The sequence below is a fragment of the Platalea leucorodia genome (assembly GCF_965183815.1).
Source record: "Platalea leucorodia genome assembly, chromosome: W".
In the NCBI taxonomy this organism is placed as follows: Eukaryota; Metazoa; Chordata; class Aves; order Pelecaniformes; family Threskiornithidae; genus Platalea; species Platalea leucorodia.
Window position 1 is genome coordinate 8,053,535 of NC_138859.1, and position 19,962 is coordinate 8,073,496.

General features: G+C 37.6%; 1 protein-coding gene across 1 annotated transcript in view; it reads left to right on the forward strand.

The window, feature by feature from the left end:
* LOC309601731 (mitogen-activated protein kinase kinase kinase 1-like) overlaps window positions 1-17,092 on the forward strand; it is a gene marked incomplete at both ends in the record, with an annotated part of 72,599 nt that extends 55,507 nt beyond the window's left edge. Inside the window, 14 exons of the mRNA XM_082334895.1 lie at window positions 568-689; window positions 1,426-1,507; window positions 1,639-1,816; window positions 2,610-2,900; window positions 3,340-3,461; window positions 5,972-6,063; window positions 6,322-6,511; window positions 6,841-8,113; window positions 9,166-9,318; window positions 10,688-10,850; window positions 13,733-13,864; window positions 14,859-15,001; window positions 15,461-15,592; window positions 16,943-17,092. Coding sequence (XP_082191021.1) covers window positions 568-689; window positions 1,426-1,507; window positions 1,639-1,816; window positions 2,610-2,900; window positions 3,340-3,461; window positions 5,972-6,063; window positions 6,322-6,511; window positions 6,841-8,113; window positions 9,166-9,318; window positions 10,688-10,850; window positions 13,733-13,864; window positions 14,859-15,001; window positions 15,461-15,592; window positions 16,943-17,092 — 3,223 coding nt within the window. The remainder of the gene's footprint in view (window positions 1-567; window positions 690-1,425; window positions 1,508-1,638; window positions 1,817-2,609; window positions 2,901-3,339; window positions 3,462-5,971; window positions 6,064-6,321; window positions 6,512-6,840; window positions 8,114-9,165; window positions 9,319-10,687; window positions 10,851-13,732; window positions 13,865-14,858; window positions 15,002-15,460; window positions 15,593-16,942) is intronic.
* Window positions 17,093-19,962: the final 2,870 nt, after the last annotated feature.

Genomic DNA, 19,962 nt, shown 5'->3' on the forward strand with positions numbered 1-19,962 from the left:
ATGTGAATCTTACATCTGTTTCTCAGTGGCAGAAAATTCTTGAGTGGCTGTTATCTTTTGTTAATTTTTTTGAGTTTTACATATGTTCATCAAATAGTATTTACAGTTTTCTGTGATGGTCTAAAGACTATATTGTGACTCGGTACTCTGAAAGGAGTGTGGAAAAAAAAATGTATATAGCTTTCAAAATCTAAACATGTCTTAGCTTTTCAAAACCAAAGGATAAGTAAAAAAGCAAAGATTGGTTTGTTTAAAGAAACCTTGGGGGGGGAATAAGTGCCCAAGGCTGGGCCTTTCAATCTCTAATTGGTATCTGACCTAGTTTGAAAAGATGTCATGCATTTTGTGACGTTTCCTTTCATTTCAACAAAGTGTTGTCTGTACTCAGTGCTTCTAAAAATTTGGTTGCTCACTTATTCACACCAAGGTTTAGGAGAATGATTAATTAATAGAATATAGTTATTCAGAAGTGACTGTTCCAAACTGGAAGTTAATCTTTTTCACTGTTAAAGCCTGTTCTGAATTCTGATATGCCATTTTTAGAATCACAAATATTTATTTTTATAGTATGAAGGATGAAGAAGAACAGATGTGCCCCATTTGTTTGTTAGGCATGCTGGATGAAGAGAGCCTAACTGTGTGTGAAGATGGCTGCAGGAACAAATTACACCACCACTGCATGTCAATATGTACGTTGTCATCTTTGTCTCGTTAAGTTCTGGTGACTCTAAATATGCAAAAGTATTATAAGTTAGTGTGTGTGTTATAGGGTTTTTTGTTTGGTTTAAAAGTTAAACAGAAACCTGCTCTTAAGTGATGACTGTAGCTCTTTGAGAGTTTGGTGTCATTCAGGTACTATTGATATGCCTTATTTATTAGTTATCAAATTAAAACTTGATTTGTGAATGCTTTGAGAAAGAAGTTAACTGCAGGGCTAGAGGTTTGAACCTCTTACCTGAGTGAGAAGATCATGTCCAATTAGAGCAAGGTTAGGAACAGACTTTTACCCCTCTGTGACTTGTCATTAGAATGCATGAAAGCCATCTACTAGGATTATATAGTGAATTATGGAGTATGTTTTTATATACTGCATTAAATAAAGTATATAAATAGTTTTCTTTAACAAATAAAATTCCATCTCCCATGTTTTAATACTTTTGAAAAAGCATTGCTTATGTTTGAGGCACAAAGAACTGCATTTCATTTCATAACTTTTAATATTAATTGTAGTGCTAAGCTGAAGTGTTTCTGCATGCAAAAATGTTTAAATGCACGTATTTATCAGGCTTCTGCACATGGCTCAGTTCAGAAGTGTTTATCCTGAAACTGACATTCTTCAGTAAAACTTAAAAAATAATAATACCATCTTCTGGTTTTATGCACTGTAAAACTTGAAATACGTATTATTCTGTTGCTATGTTCCAGGGGCAGAAGAATGCAGAAGAAACAGAGAGCCGCTTATATGTCCTCTTTGTAGATCTAAATGGAGATCTCATGATTTCTATAGGTAAGGATTCAGTCTAAGTATAACAAACTATCTGTTTCTGGATCCTTAGTTGATGTTCCTAAATATGCTAAAGTATTCACTTTGGTAAATGTTTCATTTGTTAATCCACGTTATTTGTTGTTAATCTATAGTCATGAATTGCCAAGCCCTGTGGATTCTTCTGTTCTCCGTGTGGTTCATCAACAAATTCAGCAGCAATCTACAGTTGCATCACAGAGAAGAATCCAAGATAGCAATTTTAACCTTACTCATTATGGGGTCCAGCAGATCCCTTCTGCCTATAAAGATTTAGCTGAGCCATGGATTCAGGTAATTTTACTTTGTAAAAGAAGCTTCAAATGTAAAAACTGATATTTTTTTAACTGTTTTGCTGGATTTGTCAAATCAACAATTCAAAAATTTATTCTGAATCCCATCAGCTTTATGGTTGTTTATTATTGGAAAGAATTATATTTAACTTGCATCGGAAGAAAAGGTTTTCCAGTCTTGTTTTCACTGGGGTTTTCAGTTTTGGACTTCATCTCAGGCCTCGTATTAAAGGTCCATGTAATAAAATGTAGTAGTATTAATTCTAGTTTTGGTTGTGCAAGTGTCACATAAATACAAAGTTGGCACTTACTGTTACCCAAGTTGGGTTGCAGGAGCCAAATGACCTAAATAACCTCTAGAGTCTAGAGGTGGGTTCAACTGAGCAGGGATCACATACTTAAGAGTGGGAGAACTTTGTATTGCCTATATGTCTGCTGTAACTTTTGTCTGGTATAGCTGGACCTTGGTTTCAGGGTTGTTTATATCGATGTCTAGAAATGAACTCCATACTGAATAATTAAAATTCAGAGTGAATGAAACCATCCATACAGACATTCCCCCACCTTTCTTAGCAGAGGTTTTGGAGAACCGATGACTTATCATTTATGATGTTTCATTTCTATCACAGAATCTTTTTTTAAGACACCACCTTCTGGCACATTTTTGCTATCAGGCTTCTTAAGGTGATCTTTCACCAGAAACATTTCTTTGCTCTTTTTGATTGTTGTTCTGAAGTACTTAAGTTGCAGTATTATTCAATTTGACTCCTGTAATGTTGCTTTTTCCTTGGCAGGTATTTGGAATGGAGTTAGTTGGCTGCTTGTTTTCTCGAAACTGGAATATACGAGAGATGGCACTTAGGCGTCTTTCCCATGATGTTAGTGGTGCTCTATTACTGGCTAATGGTGAAAGCACTGGAAATTCTGGAAGTAGCAATGGAAACAACACAAGTGCTGGAGCTTTGGGAGCAGTTAGTGGGTCATCTCAGACCAGTATCTCAGGAGATGTGGTGGTAGAATCCTGCTGCAGTGTGCTGTCCATGGTCTGTGCTGACCCTGTCTACAAAGTGTATGTTGCTGCTTTAGTAAGTAGCTGTTTACTCGTTGTATTCTATTAACTTCCAAGTGACTTCATTTTTGAAAGGGAGGAAATATATGAAGTCAGGAATCCTAATAATTGTTCTTGAGCACCACTGATGACTTGACTTTTAACCATCATCTGAAAGCGAGTTGAATAAAATCCTCAACAAGAGTGAAATGGCATGACTCCACTGGTCAAATATAAAGAAATGCTTGCTACAGTGCTAAGTATTAACAGTACTTGTATGACCAGATTCTTTCCAATTTCAAAGAATACATGACTAATTCTAAAAGTGAATATGTAGTAAGCTGTTTATCCTTTGAACGTTTCACTGATATTTTGAATGCAATTTATATAGAGCTATTTACAACTTTTAAAAAAAAATAAAATAAATTTGTGTAGCTAATTTGATTTCATGTGTATTGTTTTTTCCTTTCTCTTAGAAAACCTTAAGAGCCATGCTGGTATATACTCCTTGTCATACTTTAGCAGAGAGGACTAAACTACAGCAACTTCTCAAGCCAGTTGTAGAGACAATATTAGTTAAATGTGCAGATGCCAACAGGTATGGTGTCTCATGAACTTCAAATTCATTTTGGATTGTTACTGAAATGTCTTGAAGCTTCATTTGTTGCTATTTTATATGGAACTAGGAGACCATTTATAGGTGGCGGTGAAATAAAATGTGTAGATCATGCGTATAAATGTTTTTGTTAAAGTCTAGTTGCTACCAACCAACTTCTACCTTGAAAGATGTAAGTTTTGAAAGTATCCGATGATATTTTTCCAGCACTTAGAGATCTTAAATGATGCTTTGCTTGCGTAAGGCCTTTTTTCCCCTTAAAATAAAAGAAGATATGTTGGGTGCAGTCATCAACCATCCCCTCCATCTCAGTTGATATTGGTCTAATTCTCATGACTCTCCTTTAAGCAGTCAGCAAGTACCAGTCATGAAATTTTGTGTCTTTAATATATGTATGCTTCCTACTTGAACAAAAGCTGTTGTGCATCTATGTCATGAAGTGGTAGCAGAAGTCCACCAGATTGTTTGGGGTTTTCTTAAGTTTTTTGTTCCTTTCAGTTTAGTTCCTAAGCAGCATTGCTTCTGAAACTGCAACTAGAGATGCACTGGCAATAATTTAGCAATAGAAAATCTAAAATTAAAGGTATAAGTGAAATAGAACTGTTCCTTGTGGTGCTGGATTCCTGGATTTGACCTGTTTGTGCAAGAGGATGAGATTCTAATGTGCAGTTGAATTAATTTTTTTTAATAAAGAGATTATTGCCTGAAAGTCTCAAAGAATTTGAGAAATGGGGAAGCTGACTTCTATGTGGGTTTTTTATTTATTAGTGATAGACATTACATTTCTGGAAGTGTCCTTGTAAAAAATGTCACAACTACTGTGTCATGGTTTAACCCCACCCTGCTATGGTAATTCCTATAACATGCAACTCAGATCATGGGTTACAACGATTTAAAGGTATTTCCATCACAATCTCCACCCCTGACCCCTTTGGGCCAGGTTTAAGGGTTTAACACTGCAATGGAATCCTCCCCTTGCCCCTGCTCTGGCGTGGGGTCCCTCCCATGGCACAGTCCTCCATGAACTTCTCTAACGTGAGTCCTTCCCACGGGCTGCAGTTCTTCACGAACTGCTCCAGCGTGGGTCCCCTGCGGGGTCACCAGTCCTGCCAGCAAACCTGCTCCAGCGTGGGCTCCTCTCTCCACGGGTCCACAGGTCCTGCCAGGAGCCTGCTCCAGCACAGGCTTCCCATGGGGTCACAGACTCCTTCGTGCATCCACCTGCTCTGGCATGGGGTCCTCCATGGGCTGCAGGTGGATCTCTGCTCCACTCTTAACTTCCATGGGCTGCTCTGACATGGGATTATCCATGTCCACAGACACTTTGGGGTGTTCTGCTCCCACAGGGACTCATCCACAGGTCAGAGTCCCTTCAACTCGAGTTCATGCTGGAGTTCCAGCCTGTCCAGTACAGCGGTACAGAAACAGCAGCGATGCCCTGGCCATTGCTGTTATCAAAATGTTCCCAGGCACAGCAGAGTAAGATGATAAGCAGTACAGCAAGCAGCAAAAGTAAAAACCAGCCACTAACAAGCACTAGACTCTAATATACAGTAAGGCAAGCAAGCCCCATGGCAAGCACAGAAGCCTGCCGATTAACAGCTAAACAGCAATAACAGCTATAAATTCGATCTAGCGCATTCCAATTAAATCTGTTGTTATCTCGAACCCTTCGTGCCCCACGTTGGGCACCAAAAAGGACTGTCGCGGTTTAACCCCAGCCAGCAACTAAGCACCACACCCCCGTGGGATGGGGGAGAGAATTGGAAGGGTAAAAGGGAGAAAACCCGTGGGTTGAGATAAGAACAGTTTAATAATTGAAGTAAAATAAATTAGAACAGTTAAATAGGCAAAGCAAAAAAATGTGCATGCAAACAGCAAAGCAAGGAATTCATTCACTCCTTCCCACGGGCAGGCGGGTGTTCAGCCATCCCCAGGAAAGCAGAGCTCTGTCACATGTAACTGTTACTTGGGAAGACAGACGCCATCAGGCCCAATATTCCCCCCCCTTCTTCTTCCCCCAGCTTATATACTGAGCATGACATCATATGGTATGGAATAGCCCTTGGGCCAGTCTGGGTCAGCTGTCCTGGCTGTGCCCCCTCCCAGCTTCTTGTGCCCCCGGCAGAGCAGGGGAAGCTGAAAAGTCCTTGACCGGTGTGAGCACCACTTAGCACCTATTTAGCAACAGCTTAGCACTACTTAGCAAGAACCAAAACATCAGTGTATCATCATCGACATTGTTCTCATCCTAAATCCAAAACACAGCCCCATACCGGCTACCAAGATGAAAATTAACTCTATCCCAGCTGAAACCAGGACATATTGGTAGCTTACAGATAATTATAAAAGTGTATTGGAATGAAGTGATGTGAAATAATTTTCCAAGCACAATTCCAAGCTAACGATTGTTGAAATGTAATGATTAAAATGTTTTTTCTTGAAAGCATCTGCTAAAAGTTGTTTGGGTTTTTTGTCTTAATTTCTTATAGTCGAACAAGTCAACTTTCAGTCTCGACGCTATTGGAGATGTGTAAAGGCCAAGTGGGAGAGCTGGCAGTTGGGAGAGAAATACTTAAATCTGGTAATAATAGTTTTTCATATATAATTGAATTATAATTACAAGCAAATATACTGAAGTGTTTTAAATTTAATACAGGATTTATCCTCTATTTGCCAGCATGGCAAAGAGAACAGCGTGGCTCTCAGCAGTTTGGGGGGGAGGGTGGTGTTAATTTGGGTGCACATTGTGTATTTCTGTATGATATAGTTCCGATCTTTATTTAGATCGGAATTTAGGTTGTGAACATATCTAATCCTTATTTTATCAACGTTTTTATAGGGTCTGTTGGTATCGGTGGTGTTGATTATGTCTTAAACTGTATTCTTGGAACCCAAACCAAGTCTAGCAACTGGCAAGCACTACTGGGGCGACTTTGTCTAATAGACAGACTTCTGTTGGAATTTCCTGGTGAATTTTATCCCCACATTGTCTGTGGAGGTGTTTTACAGGCTGATACTATAGTCGGCAGGTACTTACTTATACTATGTGACTGTTACTCTTTATAGTTGAATGTGTTGTTGGTGATTTCTTCAAAAATGGGTTGTTTTAATTCCTGTAAACAAATAGTGTATATGCAAAAGTGCACCTACTTTACAGAGTAAATGGTTGCCTTTTTTTTTTTTTTAAACTTCTGACCTATGAAACAATTCTGAAGCACTAGTGCAGCAATAAGTCTCCTTTCTACTGCAGAACTGACAGCTAAATAGATTATCTTGAAATGGCTTTCTTGGCACTAGTTAACTAGAGCATATAAGTTTATAAGACACTTCTTTTTTTTTTTTCTTTTTTAACTTTCAGGTATAAGAAACTTCTCTCTCTCTTAAATTTCGCCTTGCAGTCAATTGACAATTCCCACTCAATGGTTGGAAAGCTATCGCGGAGAGTATTTTTGAGTGCAGCAAGAATGGTGGCAAGAGTGCCCTATGTTTTTGTAAAACTGTTAGAAATGTTGAGTGTGACAAGCTCAACACATTACGCAAGGATGCGTCGACGTCTGATGGCAATAGCAGATGAAATGGAAATTGCAGATGCTATCCAGCTAGGCATGGAAGAAATGCACTCTGGGGAATGTCAACATGAAGACTTTTTGCAGCTACCTGTACCAGATAACTCTCCAGAAGCTACAGAAAGTAACACTCCTAGCAATACTGTCCAGTTATCAAGGAAAAGTGAGAAAAGTTTAAGTGATAAAAAACTGAGTGCTAGTGCAGAGGAAGCTTCTGAGACACTGGCTGGCCTTGCTGTGGGACTTCCCATTTCATCAGTAACCACTGAGCAACTAAAGCCAGCCATTCAAACAAAAGGAAAAACCCTCAGTCAGTGTTTGAACTCTTCTCCCTCATCCAGTCATTCTCGGTCACTATTCTCAATGCTTCTGTCTCCTTCAAACCCATCTGTACTAGCTGGCACTGTAACAGATGTCTCTAAACTTAGACCTCAGGGATTCATTCCCTGCAAAATCCCCTCACCTTCTCCTCAAACACAGCGGAAACTTTCTCTTAAGTTTCAGAGAAACTGTTCTAAAAATAAAGAACCAGAGAAACTTTCTCCTGTTTTTACCCAAGCCAGGCCATTGCCATCCAGTCACATACACAGGCCAAAGCCATCACAACCCACCCCAAGTGATGTGAACAAGCAGGGAGAAACCTCAAAAACTAGTATGATACTTGACCTGAACGATATTTTGCAGTGTGATGGGAATAGTAGTAGCAGTGTGGTTATACCAAGTGAAGAGACAGTGTTCACACCAGTAGATGAGAAATGTCAATTGGATGTTAATGCAGAGCTCAATTCCAGTATTGAGGACCTGCTCGAGGCCTCCATGCCAACGAGTGATGGCACAGTTACGTTCAAGTCTGAAGTTGCAGTTCTTTCTCCTGAGCAGGCAGAAAATGATGATACTTACAAAGATGATGTAAATCATAATCAAAAATGCAAGGAAAAGATGGAAGCTGAAGAAGAGGAAGCTTTAGCTATTGCTATGGCAATGTCAGCATCTCAAGATGCCCTGCCAATAATTCCCCAACTACAGCTTGAAAATGGTGAAGATATCGTAATCATTCAGCAGGATGTAAGTATACATATGGTAATTTAGCAGAAGTCTCAACTGAGGTTCACTGAATTTATAAGGCAGTGCTGTTGTATTTCCAAAGTTATATAAAACACAAAGGGTCTCAATACCCTCTCCTAGAAGTTGGAGTATAAACCAGTTGAGGATGCTAACAGAATCCTTCTATGGTTATTAACAAGTTTAGAGACAGTATTTGGAAGAGAGACATCATATCATATACCAACCTTTAAAATGGTAAAGAAGAAAGTGTAAAAGTGGGGAAACGGGAAATGAGAACAAAGTTTTTAAGCAGGAGTAGAACTGTACTGGACCTTAATGCTGATTTACTTTGAAGGCAATTGTACAAAACCAAATTAGTTTCTGAAAGAAAAGGCAGATAGAGTAGGAAGAGATCTTGCTGTCAGCGCATCTTGAGAGAGAAGATGTGAGATACTTTAGAAATCAGAAAAAAGATGTTTGCAAATAGATAAAAGCATAAGAAATAAGAATAGAGAAAGAAAGGAGTATTTTATAGAAGTTCACAAAATGGTTGAGTGTATTGACTTGAGAGTAAGACAGGTGCTGGAAGCTTGTGAGGCTGCATGCATAGGAAAGGTAACAGACTTGGTAGAGTTACTGGAAAGAGGAATGAAATGTTGGGTTTTGCGATCCTTTGCATGAGGTAACAGCATGTGAAGCATAAAATGACAGAAATAAATTAAGTAGAAAACATTATTTTGTTTGTGTTTACTATAGGTGCTGACTAAAACCTTGACTAGGCATGAGATCAGGAATAGAAAAAAGTCTTGCTCTTATTTGTGTCCTTACATCTTGCCTTTCACCTTCAGGTAGTAACATAGAGGAGGCTCTCTGTTCTTACATACAGTAGGAATATGTGGATTAAGGAATACACTGGTGTTCTGGTCTCAACTGAAACATGTATAACATGCAGTACAAATAACTGTAAGGGAGAGGAGAGGCATATAAACTTGGATATTTCTTAACCTTCCAGAATATCTACATTTTAGATGCATGTTAGTAAACATGGGATTAATTTGGAATTTAATTTGCAGACACCAGAAACCTTGCCTGGACATACCAAAGCAAAACACCATTACAGAGAAGATGCAGAATGGCTTAAAGGTCAGCAAATTGGTCTTGGAGCTTTCTCTTCCTGTTACCAAGCTCAAGATGTAGGAACAGGGACATTAATGGCTGTAAAACAGGTAAATACTTCACTTTCTTGAATATATTGTGCTTGTTCTTCAATATTTCTTTGAAATATTAAATATAAAAGCTCTCTGCTCTCACAGACAACTTTTGTTCCCTACTTCCTCTTCTCCCTGTCGTGTATACTCACATGATCCATAATACAAAGTCTTTATGTGCATGGAATTAACATAATGTTTTCAGTTTCTTTCACTTTTCCTTAAAAGGAAAAAAAAAGTACTTTTTTATATGCCCCTTTTCTTTCATAGTTCTTCAAATGCATTTTTGTTTTTATCAAGTTCACAAATCAGTGACAGAGATAGGAATGGAGTCCAGGTCTCTTGATTCCAAACTGATGGTCTATTTGAAAGATAGCTATTAAATGTAATTTACCCTTGTCAAGATTTTTTTCCTAAAACAGTTTAAGCAGGGGAAATGTAGTTTAATGCTTTTTTTCTCCAATCCAACAGCCAGCTTTGAAGCAAGTATTTTTAATATTTAAATTATTAGATAAAAAAATGTGACTGAGGAAAGAGGCCCAAATGCACATGCTTCGTTCAAGATTTTGGAAGGTTCTAGACATGAGTAAATCTTCCACACTTAAGGTGCCCTAGGTCTGAATCAGTGATACCAACATAGAGGGAATCTTAGTCCTAACATTTTCTTATTAATTCTAGAATGAACTTATATCTATGGAATTGAGCAGTTTCAAAACATTTAATCAGGGAAAGAATATCTGTCATCAGGTATTTCTCCTTTGAAACTCTCTTGCTTGTGAAAGTAGGACTGTCCATGTGGTCCCTGAGGCTCCTCCTGGAGAGATGACTATTCTGAAGCCCAGGGGAAATTCTCTGCAGCATACTATTATTTCAGATTTAGTATGGATCAGAGCTGGGGTTGGCTCCAGTTCCATTGCTGGACTTCTGATCAGCTTTTTTTTTTTTTTTGTCCATCTACTTTCTGGGATAAGAGGTTTAGTTATGAAACAGGTAGTATGGTTAAAGTGGTAAAAAGTCTTACAAATAACATCACTGTCAGAATCCTGTTTCAGGCCTTATCTTTCTTCCTTTTCTTCAATATCTGGAAAAAAAAATTGAAAAAAAATCCTAGTTTAAGCAGAGGAGAGTGAAGAGGGAAGTTTCCCCATGCCACACTTGGAGAGATTTTTGTTGGTATTTCTCCAGAAGATCACTCTTAATTTTCTATGACTGTCTCACATGGAGATATATGGTCTCAGCTGAAGGGATTTGAGATAAAAGAATACTTGCTATTTCCAGATGGTGAAAAGGGACAGAAAACCATTCGTTCTTGTTACTGTACTGAAGGGAGGTGGTTACAGGGCTGGTAATTATGTAAGGTAAATCTGAATACCATATTTCAAAACAGGTGACGTATGTCAGGAACACATCATCTGAGCAAGAAGAGGTAGTTGAAGCGCTGAGAGAAGAAATAAGGATGATGAGTCATCTGAACCATCCTAACATTATTCGAATGTTGGGTGCTACATGTGAGAAGAGTAACTATAACCTCTTTATTGAATGGATGGCAGGTAAACAACTGCATGCCAAAGAAAATGAAAGTATCAGTTGAGTCTTGAACTATGTAGTTTCATACTGCAAAATATTCTATGCATCTCTTCAGTTTGCAAACTTATATTTTTATTGCTGTTGGTAACCAGTATAAAGGTTTACTTACAGAACAGTTTAAGCGGTATTCTTACTGGCATCCTTTTTTGAATTGGAATTTTCCATACCTAATCTGTCATACAATTAAAGTAATTGGAAGCCCTGAACAAAAATTCTTCTACTACTACCTCAATTTCTGAATTTAAATGAGGAGTTATGTATTGGGTTTGCATGGCAAGGTTTTGGTAGTGAGGGGGGCTGCAGGGGTGGCTTCTGTGAGAAGCTGCTAGAAGCTTCCCCTATGTCTGATAGAGCCAATGCCAGCCGGCTCCAAGATGGACCCGCTGCTGGCCAAAGCTTGAGCTAATCAGCGACGGTGGTAGTGCCTCTGTGATAACATATTTAAGAAGGGGGAAAAAAACTGCTGCGCAACAGCAGCCAGAAGAAAGGAGTGAGAATATGTGAGAGAAACAACTCTGCAGACACCAGTGAAGAAGGAGGGGGAGGAGGTGCTCCAGGCACTGGAGCAGAGATTCCCCTGCAGCCCCTGGTGAAGACCATGGTGAGGCAGGCTGTCCCCTTGCAGCCCATGGAGGTTAATGGTGGAGCAGATATCCACCTGCATCCTATGGAGGACCCCATGCTGGAGCAGGTGGATGTACCCTGAAGGAGGCTGTGACCCCATGGGAAGCCCATGCTGGAGCAGGCTCCTGGCAGGACCTGTGGCCCCATGGAGAAAGAGGAGCCCATGCTGGAGCATATTTGCTGGCAGGACTTGTGACCCCATGGGGGTCCCATGCTGGAGCAGTCTGTTCCTGAAGGGCTGCACCCTGTGGAAAGGGCCCACGCTGGAGCAGTTCATGAAGAACTGCAGCCCGTGGGAAGGACTCACATTGGAGAAGCTCATTGAGGACTGTCTCCCATGGGAGGGACCCCACGCTGGAGCAGGGGAAGAGTGTGAGGAGGAAGGAGCGGCAGAAACAACATGTGATGAACTGACCGCAACTCCCATTCCCTGTCCCCCTGTGCTGCTCGGGGGGAGGAGGTAGAGAAGCCGGGAGTGAAGTTGAGCTTGGGAAGAAGGGGGGGGGAGGTGTTTTAAGATTTGTTTTTATTTCTCATTAATCCTACTTTGATTTGATTGGTAATAAATTAAACTAATTTCCCTAAGTTGAGTCTGTTTTGCCCATGACGGTAATTGGTGAGTGATCTCCCCCTGTCCTTATCTTGACCCACGAGCCTTTTGTTATATTTTCTCTCCCCTGTCCAGCTGAGGAGGGGGAGTGATAGAGCAGCTTGGTGGGCACCTGACATCCAGCCAAGGTCAACCCATCACAAGTTAGAAACTTTGAGACACAGACACTTCAGTTGGAAATACATCAAACTATTGCATTTTCAGTGTACCTGTGTAATTTTAAATTATTATTAAAAATAACTTTGCTAGAAAATTTGGAATACCTGTCACTTGGTTTTTGTCCCATGCATTTTCATAAAATTTGCGTGAGGTGACATGCAAAGGCATTTGAGAAGTAAATTTCTAATAACAGGGAGTAAGCAGGATGCTTTGGGAAAAACATGTTCAAATCTTAAGTATATGAAGTGGTAATTTTAGTAATAAACAGTGAAATCTCCTCATTATTTTATAAAGCGGATACAAGAAAGTTTATATCCTTTTTTAAGAAGGAGCTTTATTAATTTTATGAATGGGATTATATGTTGTTGCAGTCCAGTTACTAAGACTAGATTTGGTGTTTTATACATCCTTGTTTCTTGTAAAAGACAACATTGCACCTTAACTTACGTTCTTTGGCAGAAACCACTTGGCAATACCAAAGTGCTAACAAGCAAAGCCAAAGTATGTGTTATTACAAGCAATAGTGCAGAAAATATTTTCTCAAAACTAAGGGTGTTTAACTCTTAAGTATAATTTTTCTGAAATAGTATTATTTAGATAATGAAATGTCAGGAATTGTCTTTACCTCATTCAAGCCCAAATTATATTAGAATACTTTGAGAGGCACAATGGAAATCCAAAATCTTGAGGATCTAGATACCACTTTTGGAAAACAGAGGAAGATACTGCTTTTCCTTGCTTGTATAGTTACTTCTATATATTGGTACTTAGATGATAACAAAAGTAAATTAAGATTATCAGAGGGAACACTTACTGGAGGCTGCACATATTTATTGCCCCAAAGAAAGCTAGTGTTCTACTACTTGAAAACCTTAGTGCAAAACGTAGATATAAATATATGTAGCTTTTTATCAGCAACAGTACTTTGTACGCTAAGGGATTTGTACATTCTTTTAAGGACAGATGAAAATATTAGGAAATATCTTTGTAATGTGTACAGTTCCAGGTAAAAAGTAATTAAGTAACCAAGTATATTACTTTTTGCCTATGGAACTTTTAATGTTTGATGGGGGGAAATCAATTTATAAATTAGGAATATCAATACCAAGTTCCAATTTTAGGAGGCAGTGCTGCATTCTACTAATACGAACGAATAGGACGAGAGGAAATGGCCTCAAGCTGCGCCAGGGGAGGTTTAGGTTAGATATTAGGAAAAACTTCTTCACCGAAAGGGTGGTCAAGCATTGGAACAGGCTGCCCAGGGAAGTGGTTGAGTCTCCATCCCTGGAGGTATTTAAAGAACGGATAGATGTGGTGCTCGAGGACATGGTATAGATGGACTTGGCAGTGTTAGGTTAATGGTTGGACTCGATGATCTTAAGGGTCTTTTCCAACCTTGATGATTCTATGATTCTATGTGTTGATAAATTGTATTTTTTTTTTATCTTCTAGGGGGTTCAGTTGCTCATTTGTTAAGTAAATATGGAGCCTTCAAAGAATCTGTTATTATTAATTATACCGATCAACTGTTACGTGGCCTTTCTTACCTCCATGAGAATCAGATAATCCACAGAGATGTTAAAGGTGATAATTATTTAGAATGTCTTTTAAAAAGGAATATTCCGAAAGCAGCACTTATTTTGGCTTGAGACCTATTGCTTCTCTTGGATACCGTCTCAAGAGTGTTATTTCTATTGGGTTTGTCTGATCATATTTAAGAATCTTTAATTACTGAAATTAATCAGAACATTCGTAGTATGCTTGGGGATACTTGCTACCTGTGCCAATGGTTTAGAAAAATTGTTTTCTGAATTTGTTCAAATAAAATATGAAGTTGACATATAGCTTTAATGATTGTTGGTTAAATTAATGTAAATACCCTGAAATCATAGTAAAATCTGTGAATAAGCCAAAATAAAGAGGTCAGGTTTCTAATGTATAGGAATATTATGATGGATTTTCTTCCTTCATCCTAATTGAACATAAACACAGTTGTACTGTTTGATGAACAAAATGTGGACTTTATTGGGAAATACCAGTCTTACTAAACTTCTCCCTGTAATGTCACTATAGCTGTCCATAAACTGGAGAGATATCCAGATAAGTAGCAACATAGCTATGGCAAATATTTACCTTTTAATATTTCTCCTTAAAATAGGAAAACTTTCAATTGCTCTGTAATTCTCTTCAAGACAACTCAAAGTTGCTTAAGGATGAAATAAGTTTAAATTTCACAGGGAGCTGCAGGCAATGAAAACCTCCAGGATTTTAGGTCACCATTTTCTTTCATTACTCCATCTCCAGGTATTGTCCCAGAATCCTGTGTTTGCCCTACTTTGAAAGTTCGATTGCTTCTCTAAATCTCTCAGACAGCCTCAAGCTGTGTGCAGTATCATTCAGGCATAACAGAAAAGTGACATTATTAGACTTTGTCCTTGATTTTTAGATCTCCTTGATATTGTGGATGGGGACTATCAACCTATTTATAGCTTTGAAACAGAGGGAGGAAGAGTGTCTGTTCATCCTTTTGCTTTTAATAAAAAGCCAACTAGCAGTATTTTTATTATGCTGTTGACAGGTGCCAATTTGCTAATTGACAGCACAGGTCATAGATTAAGAATTGCTGATTTTGGAGCTGCAGCCAGGTTGGCATCAAAAGGAACTGGTGCAGGGGAGTTTCAGGGACAGTTGTTGGGAACTATTGCATTTATGGCACCAGAGGTAAGAAACCAGTTTTGGAAGTTACTTCAAAAAGTTTGTTTGTACTCTTTAAGCTAATTCATACAGCCAAATAACAGAAAATTGCTGTAAATGCTTCAAATGTGTTTTAAATGTACTTGTTCTAAAAACTAGGAATGATTCCAACATTAATGACATTTCTTTCTTGCTGTCAAAGTTGTTCTAAGTAGTTTTTTGCAAGATACATAATAAGTATTGTTATTAAAGCTCAAATGACCATTTGGTCAAAAGCTAACTATTGCAAGATACTTTGCTTTGCCCCTTGATCAGGCATTTTATTTACTAGCTCTTTACAGCTGTATAAATCTTATGGCATTTACATCACTGATCACTCTCAACCTGAAATGTTAATCAGAATGCACTTGATTGATGATTTTTTTTTTTTCTCTAAATTACTTAGAGTTAAGAGACTTTGGATAATCTGAACTTTGATCTGTTCAGGTTCTGAGAGGTCAGCAGTATGGTAGGAGCTGTGATGTGTGGAGCGTTGGTTGTGTTGTTATAGAAATGGCTTGTGCTAAACCTCCCTGGAATGCAGAGAAACACTCCAATCATCTTGCTCTGATATTTAAGGTGAGGTACTTTGTTGCTACAAATATGCTACAAAAGACACTGACTAATTTCATATACAACAATGTGAATTTTAGAAAAGTATACAAGTAGTAGGATTTGTTGCAATGGCTCTTCTTTATATTGGAGCTGTTAGTACAAAATCAATATTGATACCAACATAATAATCATACTTGCTTGTTTTTAAAAAAAAAAAAAGGCTGCCAACACAATAATATGCAGAAAAAGCGCTGTTCTAAGATATAAATACATAATGTAACAGAGCTGATCTTGACTCTAGGCAGAAGATTGGTATTTGAACTCTTTCTTTACAATCCTGTAAAATACAGGAGCAAAAGATGTTTTTCTACCGTAAAACATTTATGTGTGTATTCATATTTCATGGTGGGGAATGTCCTTTGGTAAACACCTGATGTTCCATGTTCAGATTTTGCTGAAAGATATTTACCATTATGCCATGCTATATATGAATATTATCCCTCCCTCTTCTAGGTCATCTATTTTGGCATTCATGTTTCTTACTAAAATCAATTAGGTATATTTAATTCTAAAAATCTAGTTGAACTGTAGGCATGAATGAAGAAAATACTGCCACAAGTGAAGAAAGTGATTAGCATCTTCACTAGCATGAGTGAAGAAAGTTTTTCCACAAAACAGAACTAGCACAGTGGTATTCAAATGTTCTAATTAAGTATAAATCACTTATCATAAAGAGATGTAATTGTCTTGGTTCTGTGTCTGTGTGAATCTGGTGGTGCCACCCTAGTGTTCTCAGTCTTGCTTAATTTGATCTAGAGAAGATCAAAATTAATTTGGTTGGGAGTGATCTGCTTCTCTCTGAGAAAGATTGCCCTCTGGGGTGGTAGCACAAATACGGTAAGACAATGCAAGAGAGCATATACCCAGCTTAATATATCATAATGTAACATCACTCAGCTTAATATATCTCAGTGTTTGCTTATGCTATGCCAGTTAACAGTGGTGGCAAGTATTAGACTAAAGAATACCCATAAGTGTGGCGTAAGAGCTTTTCTTATGGCCTGCTTAGTAGATGGTTACTGCAGAATCTTGCTGTAAGAAGAAAATTTAGAGAAAAGTGCTAGGAGAGAGGCAGACTGTGAAAAGCAATAGAGCATATGTTATTGGGGAAAGAAGCATAAAGGGAACTTAAGACCCATTTTATAAAATGGAAGCAGTAATGTAATCCTCAAACTTCAGTAGGAAATATAAGTGGATAAAAGCTCATAATATAACTAGTCAGCTGAAAATTATTAGCTTGTTGAAGGTTTTTGGGGTAGGAGAGGGGGTTTAAGAATCACTGACTTCTAAAAAAGATATTTTCCCTTTGTTCAGATTGCTAGTGCAACTACTGCTCCATCAATCCCTTCACATCTGTCTCCTGGTTTGAGAGATGTAACTCTTCGGTGTTTAGAACTTCAACCTCAGGACAGACCCCCATCAAGGGAGCTGCTGAAACACCCAGTCTTCCGTACTACATGGTAGCTACTTATGTGTAAGGCTGATATACTGAAGAAGATGCTACTGAATATATGATAACTGTCTTGCAGTGCAATTAAGCACAGTAGCTTGTATTATTTTGCTGACCTTAATGATAGGTACATCAAGGACATAAGGCCAGTGGAGGACCCTACCTAAGTATGTGATTGACAAATCTAGATCTTTATCTAAGCTCAGTATGCAACATTTCACAACTTGTGCAGAGACTTGTAAACTGTGCCTTTTCAAACATCTGGCTCTATGTGAACACAAAAGCATTTTTCCTTAAATCTGCATGATTATTTAGCAGATAAGTGAGTTTTATTTTATTTGGAGCACTTTTTCAGCAATATTAGCAGTTGAGGGGCTCAGGATCTATTTTAATATCGCAATCACTGTTCCATTTCACATCGTGTAGATGTAAACAGAGGGTTCCGCAATTAGTCAGTTTTCAGCACTGGTTAAAAGGAAGTTCTGTATCTGTCTCTCTTAATTATACAAAGTTCTCTGAGTAACCAATCCAAACATTGATGGATACTTTAAAAAACATTTTGCCTTCCTTAAAGTAAGAGCAGGCAGTTGTAGTTCACTGTACATTTACTGCTGGTCATGTAATTTCTTTTGAAATTAAAGTTTGCTTTCATTGTATTTTTAACTTTCAGGGAAAGGTGATCTTTTAAAATAGTCTTTAGAAAAAGATGCAAACTGTGTCATGGAACATCTTGCTGACACGAGTTTTAAAAACAGATTTGCTGGAAATCTGGAATAAAATAAAATGCCACCTTCAAGTCAGTGTTTCAGCCTCTGAGAGTATAGGTTATTAAAAAAATATATTTTGCATAAAACAACTTAGTCTGAATCGTGCTAAAAAGTTGAGCCTTCTTTTCATATAGCAGTTCCTTCTGGCAAATTGTGTAGAGAAGTTTCATGTCAAAGGCCCCAAACCCAGCTCTCATTAAAGTTTATGGGAGGCTTTGTCCTGTACTTCAATGGGGGCAGGTGCCAACTATGAGCAAATCTCATTCTTTGTGTAACAAAACTGAGGTCACATTCTCCACCGATAACAAGTTTTACTTGCTGTTTTCCTTCTGCTGTACATCATCTATTTACTGTAGCCATTAGTGATAATTTAATTTGAAAATGTTAAAAATAATACCATAAGAAAGGTATTTATTTTAACAAGAAACAAACTTGGACTTGAAAAACAAAGTTAAGTAAAATGTGAAGTAAAGCTTCACCTGTAGTGCAAAACTTGTGTTTTTAGCAGGTGTGTGTTTAAAATTATTTTAAAGGCAAGTTTTTAGATTCTGATGTATGTAATGCTGAAGGAAAATGGCAGCTTTTCTTTTGCCTTTTTAAGAGGGGGGATCTTTTTAAATCAGATACTCATTGTGTTTAATCAATTTTGGGAAAAAAAAAATATTGTTCATGTTTTAACTCTTCAGAAGCCAGTTGAATTGTTGGACTGAAATAGAATTGGTTATTTTCAAAGACTCAGGACAAACTAAATAAGCTATAGTACATTAAAAATGTACAGTACAAATTGGAAGTAAAACATCTTAAAGATTAAGTTTACAGGGATGATAGTGCTCATACTAATAAAAAGCAGTGTTGTTAGTTGTGAATGTGTTTCTTTTGGAAATTTTACATTCCTTTGTTTTGAAAGATTGACAGACTTTGAAGAGTTAAAAAGATAATACTGAAATGTGAAGTTTGGTAGTTCTAACTGTTTTGTACTTTTTTTGACCACTTTAGAATTTCTTATTCTAATAAAATTGTTTCCAAGTCTTTCTTATGTGCAGGCTTTAAAGGATGCCCTCTTGCCAATTCATGTATTGGAAGATCAGTTGTCAAATTAATACTGTTTCTGGCAGAAATGTAAACTTTATAAACTAATGAACCTCAGCTAATCAGTATTACTTTGTAGATCACCATGCCTACCACATTTCAAACTCAAACTGCCTCTCGGTGTCCAAATGTATTTGTTTGAGTTTGTCTGTGTTTCCCTCAGCTTGCTGGTAATTGTGGTGTTTTTAAAATGCAGATGTGATGCATTCTTATTTTCTTTGGATCAAAGCTGGACTGAAAATTGTATTGTGTAATGGTTTTTTGTGTGTGTTCTTAATGTTATTTGGTACTTAAATTGTAAATAACATCTACTGCTGTTTGTTCCAGTTTCTACTACCTCAGGTGTCCTATAGAGTTTCTTCTACCAAAGTTCGCTTTCACAATGAAATTATATTTGCTATGTGATAGATTCCTAAGGCTTCCAGGGCTTAAGGGCTAACTTCTATTAGCACCTTACTGTGCAAGCAAATTTTACAGAAATCTCTGGGTTAAGAAATTTGGCTTCATTGTATCCTTTGTTATTTTAAATATATCAAGATATTTTAATTAAGTTTTTACCCCATTGAACCAATTTTATATAGTATAATTTGTACCCATTTTGGTGTTTTTTCTTTATAGTAAATAAAAGTTTTTGAACAAATTTTGTCCTTTGCTTATTTTAATGTAAATATGTTCAGTTTAACGATGTGAATAAAATATTTCTGGTACACTTCACTGTTTATACAGAATTTCATATGCAACACTTGATATAGTAAGACTTTGTTTCTAATATTAAATGACATACGAATATTGGCTGATATATCTTAGGTATATCAATGAAGAATGCTTAGATAAAGGGCAGCAACAAACACTAAATATTTTTTAATTGATAATAAAGGTAGGAACTGCTCTGTATCTATGAACCTCATTTTGCTTATGCCCTTAGATCTAACATTAAATGTCTAAATTTCACATTACTACAGAAATGTAACTATTAATTGCCAAGTCAAGCAAGTTGATTTGGTTAGATAAGTTCTGGAGCCATTGAG